The sequence below is a fragment of the Dinoponera quadriceps genome, unplaced genomic scaffold, assembly GCF_001313825.1.
Source record: "Dinoponera quadriceps isolate SergipeBrazil2010 unplaced genomic scaffold, ASM131382v1 scaffold2167, whole genome shotgun sequence".
Lineage (NCBI taxonomy): Eukaryota > Metazoa > Arthropoda > Insecta > Hymenoptera > Formicidae > Dinoponera > Dinoponera quadriceps.
In genome coordinates, this window is record NW_014556702.1 from 1,943,603 (window position 1) to 1,967,985 (window position 24,383).

At 45.2% G+C, this 24,383-nt stretch overlaps 1 protein-coding gene and 1 long non-coding RNA gene across 3 annotated transcripts in view; one reads left to right on the top strand and one right to left on the bottom strand.

Moving 5' to 3' along the window:
- The window catches only part of LOC106747965 (calcium-transporting ATPase sarcoplasmic/endoplasmic reticulum type), a 49,186-nt gene extending 38,996 nt beyond the window's left edge, over positions 1 to 10,190 (top strand). Inside the window, exon 13 of one of the 2 annotated variants that reach the window (XM_014626032.1) lies at positions 10,005 to 10,190. In XM_014626032.1, coding sequence (XP_014481518.1) covers positions 10,005 to 10,045 — 41 coding nt within the window. In that variant the 3' untranslated portion in view covers positions 10,046 to 10,190. Of the gene's footprint in view, positions 1 to 8,944; positions 9,507 to 10,004 lie in introns of those variants that run through there. The other variant, XM_014626034.1, reaches the window with a different exon arrangement.
- A 5,022-nt stretch (positions 10,191 to 15,212) lies between these two features.
- Positions 15,213 to 18,180, bottom strand: LOC106747968. The gene is made up of 2 exons (XR_001374707.1): positions 17,131 to 18,180; positions 15,213 to 16,826 (listed from the first exon to the last, which is right to left on the bottom strand). It is a non-coding gene; the product is annotated as an uncharacterized LOC106747968 (long non-coding RNA).
- Positions 18,181 to 24,383: the final 6,203 nt, after the last annotated feature.

Here is a 24,383-nt window from a genome sequence, read left to right on the forward strand (position 1 = left end):
ATTTCTTTTCTCTTCCCATTTCTTCTCGCACTCTTTGACTTAGTTAGCACCCGATATGATAATTGTGGCGATTCCGTAGGACACTAACAAGCAGTAGGACTTACCTTGATTCCACGCATGCCGTGTTCCATCTGTGTTTCTCGCCGATGAAGTCGTTCACGGTTGCACGTCGAGAGTCGGAGCGCTCGACGTCGCGGTTTCGTCCCAGCCGGGTCCCGTGTATAACACCATCTTTTTTATATTAGTACCGCGCTTAGCATATATAGATGTATCACACTGTAAATGTGTTGCGTTAGTTAGTTAGACGCCGAAAAGGAATCGGGACGAACCGCGAGAACGGCGCGCGATATCGTCCGCCGTCGAAGTAGCGGCCGGATTCACCGCGGACCGGACGGCTGGGAAGGGACGCGCCGAGGATCGCCCTCGAGCCGTGAAGGATCGTAGTTTTTACGACGCAAATTTTTATATCCCCATGCACACGTTCGCGACGTACAGGATATTGCGCCGACGTACGGACCAATATGACGGGCTGTCTATTCGCTTTACTGGTAGGCGCGCGCGCGCGCGCGCGCGCACTCAAACACGGCCTCGAAACTACTTCAGAGGTACGCGCGCTTGTAAAACGATTTGTCACATTCAGCGAGATATCGCCGATATCTTCAATATCGCTCCTTTTGATTACGACCCTTTGTAACGGCCATACTAAAACTCTCCAATGATCAAATTGATACGAACTTGGTTTCGAATCGGCAGAAGCAATCGTATTCATTTCCACGCGACTGTGCTCGAAACTCTTAAGTAATGTCACAATGCTGGTCTTTTTTTCACCTTTCTCAGTAAACGCACCGTAATTGAGCGTTCATCCGATCGTGACATTATACAGGAGGAAGAACTTCATTCAGTGACATATCGTGATTATTTTTTCACATCACTTATTCGATCACTTTGTCACAGCGATACTGAAACTCTTCAATGATTCAGATTGATATGAACTTCGTTTTTTTTTAAATCAGAAGAAGTAATCGTACCCATTTTCACACAACCGTGCACGAAACTTCCAAGTAATGTCACATTGACCGGTGTCCTTTCCAGCTTTCTCAGTCGACAAACTTTTCAAACGTATCACACTTTTCACATTTTTGGTTGGAGAAAAAAGTTAGTAAAATATCTTGCGAACGAGTATACCGTGCTGCGTCTGAGCGCGTGCGCCTGCTGGAGAAGCGAGTAGGCAACCCGGTCGTACTGACCTGTACGCTGACGCAACATCTCGTGCGATTGATCCCGATCGATTTGGAAAGTACAAAGTAGTTTGCTCGTTAATCGGGCGAAGCGACGACTGCGGCGCGCGAGTTGCAGACGGTCATACACACATACACGCACGCACATACACACACATATGGCGCCTACACGACTCGTGTCACTAGGCGGTCTTGTTAGAGTATATACGCGCATTTACACAACGAAGACAATAAGTAACCATCGGCAGAAATATAGATGGAATCTCTCCCCCCTTTCTCTCTCTCTCTCTCTCTCTCTCTCTCTCTCTCTCTCTCTATATAGTAGTGGTTATACTCGTCTCCCTTCTAATTTTCTTTTCAGGCTGAGCCTAATGCACGCACGCCGCCCAAATTGGCAATAATCGTTTCGACTCGCGCGATTAATCCATAATTGTTCATGAAATTACGCTTATACACATTTTACGTTGCTTTCAGTGTCGCTTGTTATAAATCATGCATTAATTGGTTTCTCAGTGTCTGGTGTGCCCGCTTCGAGCGTGAAGTCAAAAACTTGGAAGCTGCCTGACAAATTTCAAGAGAATGATAGTACAGGGACTTCGCATTGACGGATCTCATTTTGTGTCCCACGATACCCGTGTCTTCCTTCCCTCCCACCCGGAGTGATTAAATGCATGCACGGTACGATATTAACAGCACGTTCTACAAGATCCACCCTCACTTTGTTGTGTTGTAATCTGCCTTTCTTCGGTTACCATATTGTAAGTCCTGTTGTGCCGGCGCGACGACTTTCGCGAGCCCCTCCGCGAGAATGAAAGGCGACAACGTCGTTGAAGTTTCCGCGGAGCGGCAGTAATGCGTTCTGTCACGCGTTTATGAGCGTCGTATCATATCACATCCTGTGTGAACACAATCAAACGGGACAATCGTGTAAGTGAAATTTTGTAAATATCTTTACATAAAAAGTTAGCCTCTTCTTGTGAACGAATTAGTCGTCACGCGGAGTTATTCAGCAAGGACATATGCGTTTTCTTTTTGGAAATTATTCGCAGCGCCAACGTGACTGGCACAGCAGGATTATCTTCTCTAAGTTCTCCCATTGCGTACACGCATGCACGCACGCACGCACCCACGCACCCCGCTCCCCATGTGTGTCCCCCCATATACGTGTGATTTTATGTATTCTCTAAAGATTTATTGCCATGCAAGAGATTTGCGTATCGCTAATTTCCGGATATGGACTGCAAAGGCTCGTAAGTGTAAAAATAAGGCAACCGTCAAACAGAGGAAACTGTCGTGACTTGTCCTTTCTCGTGCGCTCGAAACAGACGGGGCAGTCCATGCGTTTTTCTGATAAATTTGTTCATGCTATTATCAGAGCAGTGTCCCGAACACGCAAACACTCAATAACGAGATTGATTGTCCGTTTTGTGTTGACAGCGATATCAAGTTGTTGTTATCCTTTCCTCGTAGAATTAATGAAAATATGACACGGTTATTCTCTCTTTTCTTTTATTTTTTTAATAAATTTGCCGCCGATACCAGCGATAGTCACTTTACGCTTAGCGTTCTACACACTCTTCTCCTGAAAGTCTTTTCGTATTCATTCGTTCGTTACAGACCTGTTCGCAACCGAAACCTTACGAAAAAACATCCTTCTTAGACGCTTAGAAATCTGATTTCAACGAAATTGTGCAAATACACGAAGCAGCTCGACGGATGAATTTTTCGCTCACATTCGACGATTGTATTGCCGATTTGAGAAGAACGAGTTCCCCATCGCATAAATTGTTCAACACCGTAGCTTCGTCTCGGCAAGCCACGAAATCCGTTTTAACGAGTGACGTCTGGCTGAAATCGTTCCTCGGCAGGCGAGAAAGTTCGTCCGTCGAGCCGGCAGAACGCGTGATTTCGATCGGTCGGGGACACTTGTCGATTGAGTGCACACGGGTTCGGCCACTGCCTTAGCTACACGCGCCACATTCGAAACGAATATCGGTGTCGTCACGAGTACGTGGGCCTTCGATGCACCTGGCCGTTCGGGTCAGTTGACCCCCCCTCGGAGCGTGTTCTGTTGGTGGGAGCGTAATCGTGGCTGGCCGATCGAGGAGGAAAGACCGAAATCGAGGAAGTGCCAGGAAAGAAAGACACCACCAGGCTGTGCCAGTTTCAGTCGTTCCTTTTTCTATCGGCCCAACGGCACGCGCGAAGCTCTCGTCTCACGAACGCGCCGTGTCTCTGAACTTCGTCTCTTGGCTGCGTCCGACCGGAGCTCCGCCGTGAAGAGCGACGAGAAACTCGCACGGTGACAAAGAGAGCGAGATCGGCCGGTGGCGGAAGGACGAATCGGGAGTCGCGTCGCGAGAGCGGATGCCTTCGACCAGCAGTTCGCGATCCAGGGGTCTGTCCGGATCTTCGTAGAGATCGCCGCGAGATTCAGCGCGCGCCACTTCTCGAACACGTGCAAACGCAACAAGACTGACGATGTGTTCCGCGGAGGAGTGGATCGCCCGCTGTTATCGGCGCGCGACGCATAATAATAATAATAATAATAATTATTTAATTGCGCCGTAGTGTGTCGGCACCTCAGAAGTCGGCCGCGGTCGCACGCGGTTACGAGAGAGAGATATAGTGTAATATAATTAATTAATTAATTAATTAGTAACGGTTAAGGCGTGATACTTTTGGTATGGGCATAACTAAACTTAATCGGACCGAACGAGTTAGCGCTGCCCCGCACTAACGAACTTGTGTCTCGAGTAGTGTTTTGTTCCGCAAGTAACGCAATTGGTTTCCCAGCGAGAGAAAAAGAGAGATAAGCTACGGGCGTACGTGTTCTTCTGCTGATACCTGTGTGTGTGTGTGTGTGTGTGTGTGTGTGTGTGTGTGTGTGTGNGTGTGTGTGTGTACGCGCCGTGATCCTTGCTCGAGATACCCGCACGGATGCCGCATGAATTCCGCGTCTCGCAGAAGCGACGACAGTATCGGAGGCGACAGATGCGGCGTCAAGCTGCGCCAGATTTCCACGCGCGCGCCAAGTAACTGCGATCTCCGCTCATAAAAGGAATTTCCGTCGTAAACACCGGTGGAAGTTAACCAGACTTCACGTGACTACCTGTCTCTTCGCAGAGACGGAGAACCGGGCGGGGAATCTGTTAAAACTCGGTTAACTTTAATCGGTCTTCGTAGGACCGACTCGAAGGCTTCCGGGGTGTCGGTGAAGGAGATAAAGCCAGATCGAGAGCTCGATCCGTTCTTATCTGACAATTTCTCGGGCCAGCTTCTTTGAAAGTCTTCAAGCGCTCACCCTGCCGAGACGCAGAATTCTCGAGTGCGCGTTTCCGGTTCGGACGCGGTCGGTTAATTGACGAAGCACGGTTACCGAAGCACAGGTATCGCGCGCCGGAACCGACGCCCGTGTGCAAAGTCTAATGCAGTTCTGCGACGCTCAATAAAGTCGACGAAAATAAACGCGGGCACTCGGATACAACGGGGCGCAAGCGACGGGTCTCGAAGGAGCTCGAAGATGGCTTCGAGTCCACGCTCGATCGAACTCGGAGAAATCCGAGAGTGCCGTTCTCGTAGACGACGAGAAAGCGGAATGGAAAGGATGTAGTGGGGGATGACCAGTCGGAACGATTGTTAGAAATTCGTATATTTATACCTAAAATTAGGACTTACTACTGGAAATACTTGTCCCCGTTTGATAAAAATTCAAATCAAAACACTATCATCGATTATATTATTCAGGGTTGTCACATACCTGGCGAACCGAGCAAATCCGTGGAAATTTAAAACGCCAGAGAAAACCTGGAAAGGTCAGGGAAGGATATAAAAAATCTTGGAATTTTGAACTTTGCTCACAATTCTCTTAAATGCCCTCAACTGTCTTCTTTTTTCCAATATTCATTTATTTTTTGTTGGCCTGAATTTGTATTCAGGGCCATATTATGTTATTAGACTTTTAAGTTTATGTTTCTTCAAATAATATAAGCTACCTTTCCGGCAATCCCTGCTTCCAAACGTTAAAGTTTAAGATTACATATTGCTCATGGAAAATTCTCCATTATCGTTTGGAAAACATGGGAAGGCAGGGAATTTCAAAATTCATTTTCTGTGAATCAACCCTGATTATTGCAATATTATCACAAAATTAAACGTATATGTGGTCATTCATATTTATTCATACACAGCCATCTATATAATACCTAGATTTGCATACCCTTTGCAAGTAGAAAAATGAGCACCAGAAATTATATATACGTCATTCGTAAAATAAAAGATACGTATGTCTTATTAGTTAAATGTATGAAAGTTAATGCCTATGTGTGCTTACACACACGTATGTCTACATGTGCCTAGAGACATGACATTCAATCAATCAGAAACATCTGTCACACTCATGCATGAGGTTTTGCACATATTTTTTGGAGTCATGTATTTCAGCCAAAATAGCAGTCTAGATGTTCTATTGATATCTGTATAAATCATACCAGTCTGTTCCGATCTTAAATGACCGTGTTCCTCGTGCACGGAAATCCGTAAAAGTGGAAAATCAAATTTGCTTGCTTATGGTAAATAAAAATAATCTCATAAGAAAGATATGACTATAATAAATTCTAAAAGTTTTATAAAATTAAATGCAGTTACAAGGAATTTATAAAGTTATTATAAGTTTAAGAATTAAAATTCTCTTTTCCCGTGTAATATTTCCAGTAGTAAATCCTAATTATTTTTGATGCATATGTGCGAATTTCTGACGATCTCTCTGATTGGTCACTTCCCGCTACATCTTTACCGTTTCGCTTTTCCGTTCCGTCTTGTCGTCGTCCATGGAACGACAAGGAGAAAAGAAGGAAATCCAAACACGAAACAGCATGAGTAGCCGCGGAATCGTTCTCGTGAGAAACGACAAGCTCGTGAAGTCGCGTCCGGAGTCCGCTTTTCGTCGGCTTCTTCGGGATTCGTATTGACTTGAGGTCTCGTTGCGTCCGGATCGCCCGTCACGCTCTGCGTTCGTCCACGATGTATCTGTAAGTACTTGAGTGTGCATTGTATCTTACGTTGATCGAGAATGACGGAGTAGTGCCATCTCGACGAAGAGAGAATACTGCGTGGCGTCATGCAAATATCGATGTGTTCGCTTGTCAGAAGGTGAAATTATTTTAGCGTGTACATTTTCTTAATTTATTTATTATCGTGCTACCTCCCGACGATGAACCATGAAGGTAACGATTCGTTCTCCCTGCGGCTCTTTGCATACCTCACATAATATCACGTGTACAATCTATTAATCCGTGACTTTTTCGGACGAGAGAAAACAAAACGAAGGAAAAGGCGAGTGGGAAAAATTCCTCCTCTCCTTGTCTCTGGAAAAAAATTCAAGTTAAATTCAACTCACGAGTCTATATTCTGAAAACTGGTCTCTCGGTGAACATTCTCATCGACCCTTGTGTGACGTCGTTTACGAACAAACGCGGTGTCCAGCGACGATGAGACTACGATCGCGTCGTTTCCTGCAGGAAGTACCTATCTCTAACGATAATAAAATAATGTTAATATTAATAACTTATGGAATGCATTATGAACATCGAGTGATTTCGAATATAAATAAATAAATAAATATATATATATATATATATTATATATATATATACATCCGCCGCGCAGATCGCGCTTCGCGGCGTATGACGCCCGGCACGAGTCCGGGTGATAATTCCGGTAATTCGTAGAGACGAGAACAGAAACGAAGAAAAAAACAAACAAAGTAAATAAAGAGAAATAAAGAGGTATAAATACAGAGAGAAATTATAACACGAATCCGACCGCGTTACGCGGGTTACGATGCAGTTCTATATATAATACGATAAGCATAACTACATCTCGTCATGTAATTATCGTCATTTCCTTGTATTGGACGCTGGTCCCCGTTTACGATTTGTTTTATTTATCGTCTGATTTTTGTCGTCCTTGTCGTGTATTCGATACGAGCTCGTACGGAACGATATTATAACAAGTGAGCGAACGTATGCCGGGGTGGTACGATTAGTACATTACTTGTTATAATAAAAGAATCATGTGTTACTAATGCGTGTACCGACTCTCAATGATCTCGGCCTCACTACTAATCGAGCGAGTTTCGCTTCGATCTGTCCTGAGCTGCCGTCGTGTGTGTGTATGTGTGTAACAGCGGATCGAACACTTGACACACCGTTGACGTAATAAGTGTTTGATTCGCCTAAACCACTCTAATTTAATGTCTCTTTTTCTTATTATCTGTTATCCATCCTGCGACATCCCGTCATTGTAATCGGAGCTGACTTGAGACGTTTGGACCTCGGTGGACCGGAGCGATTTGAATTTGCAATTTTATGACGAAAATTGAACCTTCTTTTCACCTCTCTCTTCATTCATAATCAAACGATAGAGAGAGAATTTATTCCTATCCAAATTTCTACCAAGGATCATTAATTTGTAATTATCTGATTAAAAATATAAATTCCTATTACACACTTGAATAAAATAATACGGTCCGCTCGTTCAACGACTGAGGTAGCTCGGATCTCTGATAATTTTCAACGTGACAAACCGAAAGGTTCATACGAGGACTTGGTCAGTGGGGACCACCACGTCGTACAAGTTTGCCACGTCGCACCTGTGTGGAGGCAAGGTTTCGGAAAATAACTACTCTGCCCCCATTCTCTCGTACGTGACGTCGAAATGCTGTTTCTCGACTCTCGGCGAATCCAGCGATGTCTCCGTTCCATTAATCGTGGCTACTGTGTGTCTCGCCGCCCTCTTCTCTCCTCATTCTATCTGAAATCTGTTGTTTGGAATTTTTCTGCATGCATTCACTGGAAAACAGACCGATGTGATAACTGTCGTGTCGGAATGACCCAAAGTCCCAAAAATATCGAGGAAGTTGAAAAGACCCCCCTTTCCGCGCGACACATCGCGCGACCTCGTCACCCCCTTTTGCTAACTCCTGCCTGCTGGTGTGCCAAACTGTACAGTCACCGGACTCATGGAAGAGCGGTCTTCGGGAACGGCTACGGCGCTCCGGACGACACAGGTAACGTTGAAACTGCCAATTTTAAGACTCGCGAGATAGCATTTAATTAACTGTATGCCGTAACACCCACACATACACACTCTCACTCCACACGAGATACATTCCGAATGGGAACATTAGCTACTTGACAGCTGTGTCTTCTTACCGATGTTGAGAGAGACTGTGATTTTCTCCGTCATGTAATACGTAATCTCTTGGTCATGTAACACACACAGACATTCCATTCGTGTAAAGAAGTATTTAGAATATTTGTCGAGTGTTCTATATTTTCTGTATAATTCAAAACAATAATCTATCTCCTCGTGTTTATCGATTCATTTTTTACATAACAATTGCTTCCGTCATTACACTCTGATCTCCACGATTAACGGACCACTAAGAATTTTTTCTCAAGGATATATCGCAGTATACTTGTTCCTAATAATATCTCCGATGTGACACTCGATTTCTCTCCTCACGATTAAGCGCACACGCATCCACCGCTGCGTTAACAACCGTATCGCCATCGCTGGCAGGCTTGGTCGACTAGCAGCTGCTGCATCCCGCCCGTAGTGGACCGGCGAGGCTTACGAGCTAAGCCAGCGAGAGTGGCTTGGCGTGTGGTGAAATAATCGTTGTTACCCTCGTATGATTGCAGTGGCGCTGCCAGTGACCTCGCTGAAATAAAGAACGAGAGGGCGAGGATCCGAGAGACAGCTAAAATCGGCCGCGAGAAATCGGCAACTCAGCACTCACACGACACTCACGAGCTGCTCGATGGGACCGGACGTCTTTAATAACCGAACCGAAAAAAAAAAAGCAAAAAAATCACGAGAGATCCCAATTGAACCAAAGTACCCCGCACATATGCACCGTAATAAAGCATCAACCAACCACCAACCATGCATGCATGCACGCACGCGTACGTACGCACGTCCGCGTACGGTGATTCGAGACCGACCTTCCCCCCGGCGCGGGATATGAAAAAGAAAAGAAAAAGAAAATAGAGAAAAAAAAAACACAAACGAACAAGAAGGAACACAGAACGAATGTACGAGTAGTTTTATGGTGTATAGGGTATTATATCGCAGTCGCACGCGACTACGTCTGCCTGTATAACTGATATTGTTATTTATTTATTATTACACGTTGTACGCGCTCTAGCGGGTTTCTAATGATGTGATGGTTGTGATGATAAACGAATAAGGGTATTGATTCTACTTGATTCTACTTGCTCCGAGGCTGGTTACCTTCATCTCACTCGTCGTTACTATCCACTATCGGAAACCACGCGACGTTGTCGCGTCTCTCTCGAGACAAGCGTGTACGTTCACTTTTCATTCTTTATCAAGCGAAATAGTCATGTCGTTCGCGGTAACGCGGATGATCGACCGGTTCCGCGAGACTGTCGATTCTGAAGAGCGCGACGACCCCGTGACTGCATCCTATCACGAGGATCCGTACATTCGTTCGACCGCGCACGAACCCGGTCAGTTTGCCCGGTCAGCCCTCCCATCCCCGATTGATCCGAGAACCGATCGTTTCAGACCGCCGGAAGTCGAGAGGAGAGAGGACGACGCCGGAGGTTGAGCCCGCGCGCGCAGGAGAGCGCGGCCACCGAGACGCCGAGCAATTTTGTTTCCGCTTTTTAGTTTCGTCCATTCAGCGTCTGTCGGCCGTTGTCGTTAATCGCAACTCTTGTGTGTGTTATGTTGCAGTAAATGAGGTAGTCGTCGACAAGTGGGCCCCCCAGGCTTGAACCCCAATCCGCCCTCGCCGCCACCGAGCGCGCAAAACAAGCTCAACCCGAAAAAGCAAAGACAAACGAACAAAGCGTGGCGAATAGACCGGCGCGCTTGCGCAGACATTAGAGACGCTATAATAACAACAGAAAAAAAAAACAACAGTCACAACAACAACAACAGCAGCAGCGGAGTAACAACAGCAGTAGAGCAACCAGCAACCAGTAGCAACGTGCTCGATAACTCGTAGAACCAACCACCCGCCGGCCATCAGGGTCCCCTTAGTCGCTGGCTAACGCGCTGCAGTACCGCCTCGCCGCCGCTGCTTCCTTTCTTTTCTATCATCTCTTTCTCTTCTCCCCCTCCGCAAGATCGCTGCGACGAGGGGTTCGTTCGACTCGAGATCGCCGCCCGAGAGAGCGACGAGAACGAAGCGAACGAATAGCTTGGGGATAGCCCGATAGGAAAATCTCTCGGTCCTCGGTGTCTAGAGTCGCAATTAACGTTCTTAACTCAACGACTGTGCCTTCTCAGGGCGCCGGTTGCACCAACGTCGGCACCCGTGCGCGAGGTGTCGTCGCGGAAAACGCGAGAGAAGAATCGCTCTCTCGTCGTGATTTCGCGCGCGGCACGATTCAACTTCCACGTTAACGTCCGGATGGAGCATCTTCTCGTGAAACATTCGCGTTACCCGGTGGTATGTCCACGGGAACGTCCTCCGCTAACTTTCGATACCTCGCGCCGGACGGAATCGTGGCGACGGATTGGCCGAGTCGAGACTCGTTGGTGCAACCCAGCCTTAGTTTCCTACCCGAGCGGGGAACGATGTAGCTGATGGCGAGAAAGTAGAGGAGCCGCTGCCTTGTAGTCCTTTAACCCTTAAACGCGCCGATAACTCTGTACACAATGGCGCGTTAGCGCGCGCATAACGCAACGGCCACGCAGCAACCTTTTCCTCTCCCTGTCCAGCTAGCCGCCGATCGATTCGACGTCGTTCGCGTTCCCGAAGGGAACATCCGCGCGGAAGACGATCGTCTTCGAGGTCTTCGAGCGAGATCCGTCAAGTGAGAGTCGTGGTCGCGACATGACGAAGGAACGATCCTCTCGACGATCTTCTTCGCGCGAAGGACGAAGAAGAGCGGCGAGAAGTTGAGCGTTAATCTTTCGTTCAGTTCAGTGTTCCCTTTCTCTCCCCGGTCTTCCTGTATCTCTTTCTCTTTCTTTCTTCCTTTCTCAGGTTCGCGCTATTTTTTTTTCTTCGCCGTTTTTTCTCTGTCTCTTCTCGAGTCTCTCTTCGTTTTATCGATGTGACATTCTTACTCTCTTAATCTCTCTATCTCTATCTCTATATTTTCTCTTTATCTGACATCTTCTTTTCTTCTTATTCTATCTGCCCTCGCCTGCCTTGAAGATCTCGCTCGGCGGCCGTGTCCTTGACTATCGCGAACGAGTTACGGTAACGACCTCCACTTTCAATCGGAGTGAAGTTGACCGCATTACAGCCAACCCCCGTCCCCGAACGACACGCAAATGCCGGTCCCGTTAGCGCGTTCGTAAAAATAGAAGGCCACCAGATTGCCCCGACACGGTTAGTCGACTTCTCTTTCGCGGTGTGAAGGTTGTCGCCTTCGAGTCTTCCTTTCGAATCTTCCGTCGAGACGCAAATTGCGTCATCCTCGCGAAATCACGTGCTCTTTATCAGGAATCTTCCCCTCCTGCGCCTCTTCAACTTCCGAGACGGCGATGATACACCTGTAGAGATTAGGTACCCGGTCTCCTGTCAGCCACACGAACGACTGAATCCTCCGTAGCTCCGGAAGGTTCGTTTCGACGTGGAAAAAAGAAAGACGGTCACCCGTACCTGGAACGCTCAATGACGCCACAGTCCGTCCGCGCGCGCGCGTTTCTCCAGCGGACAGTCGCGAGAGAGAATGATGAGGGGAGAGGCGGAGATAGGTGGGCGAGAGCACACTCTCGACGGTCCTTGCGTCCTCCAGGGAGGAAGGATCCGGTCGCACACGGGGAGCGAAAGGAAGAACGAAGCAACCCGACCAGCGCCGTTCCGGGATCCCCTCGGGGATCGCCGCGTGCGACGCGCGCCGAAGGTGCGCCACATAGGTCACACACACGGAGGTCAGCCGGAGAGAGTGAGGATCGCCCGGAGGAATCGTTCGACCCGCCGGCAGGAAATCCGACGAGGAGTTAGGGTGTCGTCGAGTGTTGACTCTGCGGGGAGAAACGAACGATGACCGGCTTCGAGCGAGTGTGACGTAACTTTCGCGACTGGAGGCCGCCGTGATGAAGCGTCTTTCACGCGATTTGCCGTGCCTAGTGGTACCACAGTGTGGCGTGTCCGCGAACGATCGCAAAAGTACATTGTGGTATCACTAAAACCTCTCTCACACGAGCCACCGATCCGGTAGCACCAATAGCAGCACCTGCAACGGCGAGTTCTGCCTTTGGCAATACCTCGCGGTCCATCACCTATACATGCATATATACATATACACGTGTAAGGACGTTCTTTGGCAGTAAAGAAAGAAGAAAAAAAAAGAGAAACCCTTTCGAATATACAGAGGAAGAGATAACGCAAAGCGCAAGGTCGCTACGGATGGCTCGTGCGACGAGAGATCGCGGAACAAATGTTCGCCTCCGGACACGCACGAAACTTACGCCACCGGGGAGAGTCCGATATAAACAATGTCTCGCGGGAGTTAAGCAATCATTGTAAATACACCGTCGCGCACGCGGCGATATCACGGAGGAGAGATTACTATAAATACATATATAGGTATGTCACATATACATATATACACACATTACATATATTTTCGCGAAGAAGCGCACAGATGGACGCGTCGTCGCTGCGGACGATAATAAATTATTGTTATCGATTAAAATAAACTATTATTATTACTATTATCGTCATCGCTCTACTGTCGTTAGTATTACCGTTGCCATGAAAAAACATAATGAAAGGAGAGGTTTCGAGGGGAAGAAAATGAAAAGGAAAACCGTCACACACCCAGACCGGGGGGCCGACACACGCAACGTCACATCGTCGCGCCGCGGAAACGCGACCTCGCGAGAGCCGGGCTTCGAGCGAGAAGGATTCGAACCGCAGAGGCTCGCGGCTGCGCCGTGGTGTTCTCTCCCTTCGCTTTCTTCTTCTTGTTTCTTCCGTTACGTTTCACCTTTATTTATTCGCACGGTTGATCGTGATCCTTCGTGATAACAAAGAGGCGGAATTAGCCACCTCGCGATGAACTGATTGTTACTTAGGAAGAGAGGGAGAGAGAAAATAGAGAACACGGCCATCTCTGCTCCGGCCTGGTGACTCTCCTCCGCTTTGGTTAAGACTTTGGGGCTTGTGTTATATAACAGTTGTTACTTAAAACTTACCTCAAGTGGGACACTTTGATTTGAATTCAGAATGAGATCTGAATTTTTCAGTTGACATCGCGATTGCAAATAGGATGTCACGTGCATTGTAAAATTTCACTGGAAAATTCCAATCCAGCTCTCTCTGAACTCTAAATTCAGATTTGGGTATTTCACATGGGGCGGGTTTCAAACAACGATTGTTAACACGGACCTGCAAGTCTGCGTGGCGATAGGATAATTAATAGTAGGCGATTAGAAAGAAGAGAGTCTCGTCTTCCGGATCTTCCGCGCATCTCGCGACTCACGCGGCTCTTCGCATCAATCGCCGATCGGAATTTTGACGACAAGAGCTAAACGCCCAAAATGTGATCGCGCGTGCTCGGTGCGACGTGTAGTAATCGCGTTCCTTTTTTCCAATTGAAATTCGCCTAGAAAATCGTCGCTCGCACTCAGCGGGCAACTTTTAAATCAGAATTTGATCACGGAGCAAAGCCCCGCTTAAAAATTAAGGACAGAACTTCGTAATCCATTCGGATTCCTAGAGTTTCGCTCGAAGGAGGAAGCTCCCCTCTTCGCTCCTCTGCGTCTCTTGCAACTTAAAAACTACCGCTCGGACTCGTAGTTTTCGTCACGGGGAAAATCGGGCGTAACGATCATCATTCGATATCGCGAGCTGGACTCGTTTGCGGTGTCGCAGCGGTAAAGCTGCGTACACACTGAACGAATAGCGAGTGCACATTTTTGTTGTTACAATACAAAGTACGCCAGTGACAATTGAGTGTACGCCACGAAAACTGGAATCCGAAACTGGACGTTTTTCGGACTGATTTGTCTCCTCGTAAGGTTTATCAAAAAAAGTTCGTACGCGTTTATAAGCGCACTCAGAGAAACGATTTAGCGATAGCAGTTAAATATCGTTAGCTAATTTAAACTTTGTTAATATTGCTAAAAGTCGACTGTTTGAGATAAAATGCAATTTGTTGTGAAATACAGCTTCATTAGCAGAAATTATCAGCACGAGTGACTTAAGGTGGGCTACTTGTGCTCTCTCTTTCCGGTTATAGCACGTACAAACGAAACACTTTTGTATCAACAGACGAAGTCGTGCAATACCCAAGATGATTAACTCACGATCCAGACTTCTCGGATTCGATTCTATCAGTGCTTAAACGCGTTTCTCAGATGTAGCATTTAATTACAATTAAACTTTGCGAAATTTCCAAGCAAAATCAGCATACACTAACACCTTAAGGACAGCTTCTGTTGAAAGCGACAAATTTTTCGTCGGGAATGTGAACATGATCTTAATATCATTATATGTACTCTATTAAATATCTTTTTCGCTATAGCGCATGAAATTCAGAATAAATTTAGCTTCGACAGCGACGGCATTAGCTGGCCCTGTTTCGAAAACATTTCAAAAACGCATTTTATCTGTCGCAGTTCAGCTTTGGCCCCTAGAGCTAATTCTTTCTCCGAGTGATGAATATACACACATTCGCTGCTCGTTCGTTGTTTGTTCGCTGAGCGTACATCCGCCTTAACACGTCGCCGCCGAGTACCACCGCGCAGATTGAAGAGGATTCATCTCGGATTTATTCGGAGAGTACGGTGTCGCGGAAGTTTTCACTCGATCGAGTTATCGGGACACGCGTCCGTCCCTTTCTCGCTACTGCTCGCCGCCGGTTTATTATCGCGTGTGTTGACACTTCCGGTGATACACGCCTCTCGCGCGCGCTCCACAGAATTTTTCTATTTCTCTCACTACGTTACCAACACCCTTTCACAGTCTCCGCCGCCCCTCTCTCTTGTTACTCTCTTTTACCGCTGTTCTTCTTCTACTACTACTTCTTCCACTTCTTCTTCAGTGTCCGTTCTCGTCACGTCGGGTCCGTTCGTCACGTCTCGCCGACCGTCGTCTCTCGTCCCTCGTACTAATACATAACTAGCGATTAATTAAGAGTTAACGACCCGCGACGCAAAGTTTAAGGAATCGTCGCCGGGACGCGAGGATTTCTTGCCGACTTCGGCTAGTAAGATTAAGTAAGAACCTTCGCGACGAGCTTCCATCGGCGAGCGTTCCATCCGCGCGCCCGCGCCGCCGGAGAACGCCTGTCGCCATTCGTCAAGCATAAACGACAGTCTGTATATATATGTATATCATTATGTACATTATATCTGTTACGTATTATGTACATACGTATATGTATATATATATAAAAAGAAAGAGGAAAAACAATCAAACGCACCCGAGGGGCGCGACATCCCGGGTGGAACGGGAAATGACGATGACGTGAAAGTGACGTCGAAATGACGAAAACAAAATTGTGGAAAAGTGAGTTTCACAGTTTCATTCTCTCGTCATTTCGACGTCATCGTCATTTCCTCTTCTCTCTGGGACGTCGTGCCCCGGAAAGTGTCGCTCCATCGCTCGCGTCATCCCGATCGGCGCGCGCGAACCGCGCGCGTGTCGATACGCGCGTCGTCGTTCGCCGATCGACGCGCGCGTGGGTACCCGCGCGTCGCACGCCCATCCTGTAATTAAACTTCATCATTTTTAATGTAATGTGCAAACTTTATCGTGGAGTGTATTGTTCGTACTTGTATAAAGGCAATCTCGCCCCGCGTGTTGACGCTCCAATCGTTCTCGCTCGACTCGTCCACACACACATACACACACGTTTGGAGCATGTGTACTTCTGTAAGAACGAATGTTTCATTATTTCTCGTTTTCTTTCTCTCTCGTCGAGAAACGGTGACAAACCTAGCACGTTTTTAATGTACGCCGACAGCTCTGTACGAATAAAGGTTTGGAAGTAATCGTGTTCTCGCCGTGATGTGCCTTCGTCCCATTCTCTCTCTCTTTCTTTGTCTGTCTCTCCCTCCCCCCCCCTCTCTCTTTCTCTCTAACTTTGCCGAAGAGGATTTTTCACTCGTCAGATCGTCAGGGAGACAGCCGTGTCGTTCTTTTATTGCCTATTCGTTATTTGTCAAGCGGGCGAAATCCGTATCGTCGATCTTTTCACAATTCAATCTCGAGATCCGGACCGTCCTCGATCATGAGCGGCACGGGATCGGGATTCTCAAGGTGACGTCGCGCTCTCTCGTCGTGTCTCGCCGGAGTTATCCTCAAGTCAAACACTCGCTTTTTCTCTGCCTGCTAGACGAGGAGACGCTCTCTCTCCGGCGTAGCTGACTCGAATCGCAATAAAGTCGGCGCCCATATGCAAATACTGCGCGGCACCTGAGAGGAAACGCGGAGCGTAGCCATCCGTGCGTTTAAGACGCGGCAGCCGAAGTGTTAAATCACTCAAGAAGTTAGCGCGCGCGGTGATACGTATATTTCGTTCGAGTTAAATCCACCGGTCGTGAAATTCCGCGGCCGTACGCAGTTCTGTCCAGCCTCTGATGCGACTGATATCGAAAACAAAAAATACAAGACGTCGATTACTTTTTTTTTTTTACTCAAAATACACTCCTTCTAAGTCAATGCGACGTGGAAGCGGTTGAACATTTTTTGGAAGCGTTCGCCGTACTCCGTTTTCGAAATCGCCTTTCCGACCGCGATTGAAGCCTTTTGAATGTCCCGAATAACATCATACAACGCTTTCGTTTCATTGCATTGAGTTTTGAAAATAGCCAGAAGTCACACGGAGCCGAATCAGGCAAATACGGGGGAGTGTTCGAGCTGTGTACCTCGCGTTTGAGTTAAACTCACCGATCGTGAAATTCCACGAACGTATCACCCTTTGCTCATTCACCCGCGGCCACGCGCGCAACACGCCGGGCTCCGTGGCGGAGCGTTATTTACTTTGCACATTCAGCCAGTCGCGTTGTATAATTTTAGAATATGCCGCGCGCTCGCGCTCGCGCAGAGGCGCACAGACGGTACGCTCTCGTAAATTTCCAAGTCGGAGCGGCCTTCGTCTCGCCCGTTAAAAAGTAAAAACCGAAATGGCACACTTCGCAAATCGTACGCCGCGGGCCGGCCAGAACTTATTACTGCTTTGCATTGCAAATTTAAATTGTTTTCAGCGACCACACGGGATGATGCGGTCTTTGAGGATAAAACGCAAGATGCACGACGGGTACATTAGGGGGAACGCGTATTTCCTAGGAAACGCTGCCATCGCGAGCGGTCGCGGTGCCTCGCTCGAAGCACAAAGCGTGTACTATCCCGCTATACATTTCTGCAGTTTCTTCTTTTTCCCCCTTTTTCCCTCCTCTTTCCCTCTCTTTCTTTCCTATTTATTTTTTAATAAAGGCGTAACTCGTCCTTTGTCCGTCTTTGTCACGCAGAAGGAGCTCCGAAAGTTCGTGCGCGTTCGACTACCGGGGCATCGAATGCGAAGCGCGCCGGAGACTTCATCGGGATTAGGAGGGCGTTTAGCAAATTAGATTAGCTCCGACGAATCCCCATCGTACTGTACTTCATCGTCCTTCAATTCCGCACGTTCGTCGGGAGCCTTTCGAGCTCTTGCGTCGTCTTCTCAGGCTTTAGCGTTAAATCGAATTTTCATTGTGTCAGAATCAGTGGACCTTGAAGGCATTCGAGCGAATACAGCGCCTCCGAGAGAATATTGTGTTTTACTAATTACTGGCTTCGTTTAAATTCTAACTATCACACCAAACCGTAGATTTCGTGCCGGGATTCGCGGACGAATACGTCTGATAACTCGCAGAGAATATGTCGGACAAGCAGATTTTATCTAATCAATATGGTTACAGTATCAATGGGGTTGATAGATAAATAAAGCAACAAGTTTTCTTGCCATCTCACTGTTTATTAATCTTTAATACACCATAGTGTTTTTCATGAAAATCTTACTTTTAGTTTTGAGAAGGTATTATAAATAGAATATAAAAACAGCCCGTTAATCTCAAGAAACACGTATAAAAAGTATCAACTTTAATTATTTCAACCGTCGAATGGCCAATCTTTTTTCTAATTGCACAAGTAATGAATTAGATAATATTTTAATGTATACGCGATGCAAGCAGTTTCATTGAATTCTTACGAAACTCATTTCACCTTACAACCTTTTTTAAAGTGGAAATAACTTTTGACCCAAGCTGTGAATTATTATCAAACTTTTGGTGTCACTTTGAAACGCAATGCAGATCAATCTGACATTTTTTCACAATTTTTCCATTATTCTGAGAGTTATGGACAATGCATCTTTAAATTAACATATTCACTTTATTAACATATTACTTCTTAACATATTCACCTTGTTAAAATAACACAAATATCGGACCATTCGCAACATAAAACTTTTTACGGTATATAGTAATATAGGTCCAATAATTTTTCACATCAATAGAGATTTAAATTTGGATACGGCACGACAACAAAGCTAAATAGGAGTGAAAAAAAAAAAGATTAGCGCTTATGCGAGGCTGTTACATTCCCATATTTCGTCGCAGGGCACTTCCTACACACAGCACACCGCCTCTGCTGCAATCCTGATAATTCCAACCGCTTCAAAAATTCGTGTGTTGGCAGTCCTGATTTCTCGACCGCCGAATATACGTGTTATTCGACAACAGGGGACAACTGGCAATCGGCGGCAGGTGACGTAGCTCTTTTTGCCCATTGTTTTGATACTCTCACGGGGTGCGTATGTTACCTGTGACCGCGTCATTACGTCTCGAGTCGACAAAGGATGCACATACCGCGACATGGAGCACATATTCTCACTCTCACGATCAGTCGGCTGTGACGTGTTAACCATTTTCATCGGATCTTAAAATATTAAATCGGGCCCTCGTCGGCGCGCATCGCGTTAATTAACATGTGCATGTCTACGGTCGAATCGTATCCATGCGAGTGTCACTGTCAGTGCCATGTTCCGGAAATATCCGGAGCCACGACGGAACAGCCGGCAGCAAGATGGATCTGAAGCAGGATGCCGAATGCGGCCCGGTGATGCATTATATATTTACAGGTAAAAATCAATTATTATGCCGCTTGCTTCCGATTCTAATTTTAACGGACGTTTAACGAACTTACCGCGAACAAGGAGAATACCCGAGTCGAAATTTAGGCCGATATTCATAGTTTGTTTTTTATTATTTAATAAATAATCATAGCTTTAGCTTGTTAGAATAAAAAATAAAAGTTAAAACTTATCGGACGAGATGTTTTTGAGTATGAGCGTTTACTGTTTACTGTATAACAGAAGATATAACACGACGCGAATTTTAAAAAACGATCGGCGACGAGCATGTCGGAACATTGTCGACGACATGTCCAAAATGGTAAAAGTATGTTGTCGGAAATATCTCGACACGCGGCCGCGATGGATTAAATGCGAGTAGAGAATATCACGATAATCAAATATCGAATGATTCCGAATATTTATTTTTGAGAAATATATAATGCAAGATCTGGAACAATTCTAGAGACTTTTAGTAAATCCTCCTTCGAGACTCAATGTGAAAGAAACTACAATAAGCAATTAGATATTTGCAGCATCAAGATAAGACAATAGTTTATATAATCTTATAAGATTCTTCATTGGTCTTTCAAGTTTAATGGAATTTGCAGGGCTAATGTACACGGAGAGAAATAATTTCGCTGTTGTGGCGAAATCGCACATTGTTTGCTACTGCACGGAAAAAATATTTTGCTGGCACAGCAAATTTCTCAGTTACTAAACACTAATACTAAATAGCAAAATATTTTTATTATTTGAAACAGCAATTATTTGAAACAACAAAAAGATTTATTAGGACAGCAAAACGATCCGTTAAGAATATTAATTCATTGAATTATTTTGCTGAATATACAAATTATTTTGCTATAAGAACAAATGAGTAAATGTAGGAAAGTATTTTGTTCTAACAGCAAATTAACGTTTCCAAGGACATATTCATTCAGAATTTTTATCCTGGCAACTGTTTCTGCTTTAAATTACGAATAATTCGCTAATTTGTTTACGACAACTAAATTTGATCGCTATCGCGACTTTTGTCCATACAATAACTGACAGATTTTTTGCGACAGTATAAAATTTGTTCTATGTCAGCAGGTTATTTTTTTCCGTGTAGAACCAAAATTTCGACTCGGGTTGCGTCTCTGTGAAAATACAAATTTGCGCGTTTTATATATTCTTCATTTTCGTAAATTAATTCCTACGAAGCTCAAGTGCCTCGGGCTTCAGAACCACCAAGCTTTCAGTTTCTAAGGGTCTATTATTCTCGATGTCCAGATTTTTAAAGTTTCGTGTTCTCGAGTCTGCTAATCTTCTTAAACTTGTTTTTTCTTCGAGCCATGATATCCACAAGCACGCATCTTCTTCAGGATGCCAAGAACATAAAATATTTACACACACAACAACCTTAAAACTCCAGAACTTTTAATCTTCGTACCTCTTCTAGGCCTGCTCTTAGAACACTCGTGTTACTCGAATCCCCTCGGAACTTTAGCGCGGAAAATCTCTCTTTCCTCTTTTTACCTTCGTGGATCCGGCGATTCTCATTGATTTCGTTTAATTAAAACCGCGCCCCTTATCTCGCTCGCTTCAATACCGCTTCGAGGAATCGTGCTCTCTTTCCTAGATTGTCGGCATACAAACATCGGCGCATACTAAAATCGCGGGTTATTCGACGTGGGAATTTGCGCATAAATTTTCGCGACGGAGTAAACCACGAAAAAGTAAACCATGAAAATGACACAGTTTGCAGCTCATTGTAAGGTGGCCCCCGCGCATTATAAATTCAAATTGTCTTCAGCAATCACGGTGATGATACGAACTCTGAAGACGAGATGCAAGATATGTACATTGCATATATTTATACTTCTCCGTGAGACTTTGCAACGCGAATACATTGTAGTTACTCGCGTTTGAGATATAACGCGTCGTAAATTTCTCCGTTTCTAACAATTCTTGCGCGACACCAAAATATGTATTCCGTGTTGCCCGTTCGTTACAATTGTGATTCGATAGTTTCTTAGAACTGTAATCGAAACCTATATACAACTCGAATCGAGCAGCTTAAATAGAAGTGCTAACCACTTAAATTAACATAAGCAAATTAACACTAGAACCGCGAATGGGTCATTTTTTACCTACTTCTTTTTTTGTAATTATCTGCGAACTTTTTCGAACTTTATAATATTGTTTAATTATTTTACGGTAAAAAGCTCAGTTCTCAGTGATGAAAATCCAAAGAAATAAAAAGAAAGAATCTACATGTGGGTCAAAAATAATCCAACCACGTGTTGTAAGCGCAACGATAAATGTCAAAGATTATAAACGGGGTCACGGCTCCGTATTACCAAACGTCGCTATGCAGAAATGCAACCTGGCATTCCTGCAATAGAGATATCGAAATCAGGATGGTCAGCGTCCTCGTTTAGATGACGCTAACACATCAACTCCGTCCCCTCCGATTAAATCATAGGACGAGGATAAAAGGAGACGTAAGACCGGTGCGGGTGCGACTCAAATTCTCAACTCTCAAGTACCGACACGCTGTCGGACGCGTACGCGATATTGTAACACGCGACTCTAACTCCCAACTCTCGGATACCGACCCGCTGTCGAACGCGTACATTAAAGTGTATTGGGTAATAACGCAATAAAGACAAGTTCGTTTTTCCCAACAAACAATAAGTTTATTTACACCGACTTCTCCCGCTCTAACGCGCTGTAAAGGGCACCCCACGTTACCGGCGACTCGACTCGCGCAACACACGATTCTAATGTTAAATCTTTTGGTGATCTTTGGTGATCTTAAATCTGCTTGTTTAATTGCCGAGAAATAAACAAATAAAGGATAAATAAGATAATTAGCACAGTTTCCTCGATTTTGGCTTACAGTGATTATCGTATCACACATGCACACGAGTTGGCAAATTTTCCGAATTTCACAGGGAGCATCGTGTGTACGCCATAATTATATAATCATAACTCCGTTATCGTTATCGTTCGAAGTCGGATGGTTCTGATTACAAAGAGCTGGGAAATCGCTTTCACGAGTTATGCAGATTCGTCACGAATCACCTCGCGTGTGTAGAATTCAATCCGCCTTTGCGCATATAGACCGGCATCTGCGTTTGTTCGACAGCGCCGGTGCATATCTACTTGTTTTCACCCGCAGTAGTGCATCACTATGTTTGAGTGGGCGCGGCTATGCGGGCAATAATCACGGAATATTCCAATAAGGAGCTTAGACCCCGCCGAAAACGAGCTTCGCAATCGAATTGATTAAATTACTGACGCGCGTTTGTACGATTGTTTGGTAAAAATGTTAATTACAAATTTTGCGAGACGCTCCGTGGCCGCGCGGCCAGAGTGAATTAAATTAGATTTTCGGAGAACTTATTCGACAAGTCATAAATCATTCCTCACGCTTCTCCGCGAAAGAAGCAGAGATTAATGTTTAATTAATCATGCGATCGTTGACGGGATGAAAACAGCGCACTAATCCGTGGAACGAGAAACAATACGTAAGCGCAAAGCAGACTCACACCAACTACGTGGGCAGCGAGATGCGAGCATAAAAACAACTCGTTACGATTCATAAATAATAATAAACGCGTGACACTCTTTGCTCGAGTCGATTCTCCGTGGTGCTGAACGCGCGCACGCGGACCGTTAATTAACTTGACGATATCTGAAAAAGTAAACGTTCCAATTGCGCGCGTTATAAATCTCCGTCGGGATATTTTCGCGAGATTATATTCCGCGCGGCGGAGTGTTACTCTATTCCGTCGTACGCACCGCGTAACCCACATTTTCTCCCTCTCTCTCTCTCTCGCTCGCTCGCTCGTTCTCTTGCACAAAACTGTTGAACATAGTTTAATTGACTGCGTGACTTTGAGACTAATTCCTCCTCCGCGATGCCGTAGCGAATAACATTACCTCAGGCTCACACACACGCGTGCGCTGCTACGCATCGCTGGAGCATTAAGTCAAGTTAATCGTGATATATGACAACGCTGAACATGCGGAGAAGTTGTCTTGCCCATACCGAATTACATCCTATATCTTCATATTGCCAGCTTACCTTTAAGTGGTGCGCACATCAACACGGATAATAGAGTGGGGAATAGCCTGTTTGCTCATGCAACATGCCGCGAGCCCCGTGATATTTTATAACTTGCACGGTAAAACATTTTATGTTAAATTTAATATATCTCACATGTCCCATATGATCTATCCAAATTTTTGTGTTGGTTTAACATAAGATGAATATGTTAAGATGTAACACAAACAGTATATCCAAAATTAATACGAAAAGTTACGTGATACTATGATACTATTTCTAAGCAAATTTTATATAAACATAACATATCGACGATGTTAAGACGCGTAATATGTTGCCTAGGAGGCATAATTCTCATTAATTTACAAAATAACACCGGTCTTTTTTGTCACTCATACACTTCAATTGATAACTTCGCTTTGCACTTCACATGCGCACGGTCTGACGCAGTAGTGTCGCTTTTGACGGCAGACAGAAAATGGGAGAGAGCGCGATATTTCTTTATGATATTTAACATATAAATCATGGTTGGTTTAACAGATGATGTCTATTTTTTCTACCGAGGAAAATAATTATAAAACGCTATATAATGTTTATGTTAAACATATACTTATATATAAATTGTTATTTTAATATAAAAGAATGTTGAATATCAATTCAACACAAAATCTTCAAGTAACACAATCACAATATATTACATTAACATATAGCTATGTTGGGTGTTCAACACAAAACTTTTAACGAGGATCGACTTTAACACAAGAATAAAATGTTTCTTGCTGTATACAGACCATCAGACCGTGATAATTCCGAGGTATCGGAAGATTTTCGAAATATCACAAAATCAACGGGGATTTTCACGATAATGATTATGCCCGTTAAACATATCGATGGCGACTTTCGTGTCGTCATCGATACGTTTCGTTCTTATAATTTTTTCATATCCGTGACGCACACACTAGAAAATATAGGGTT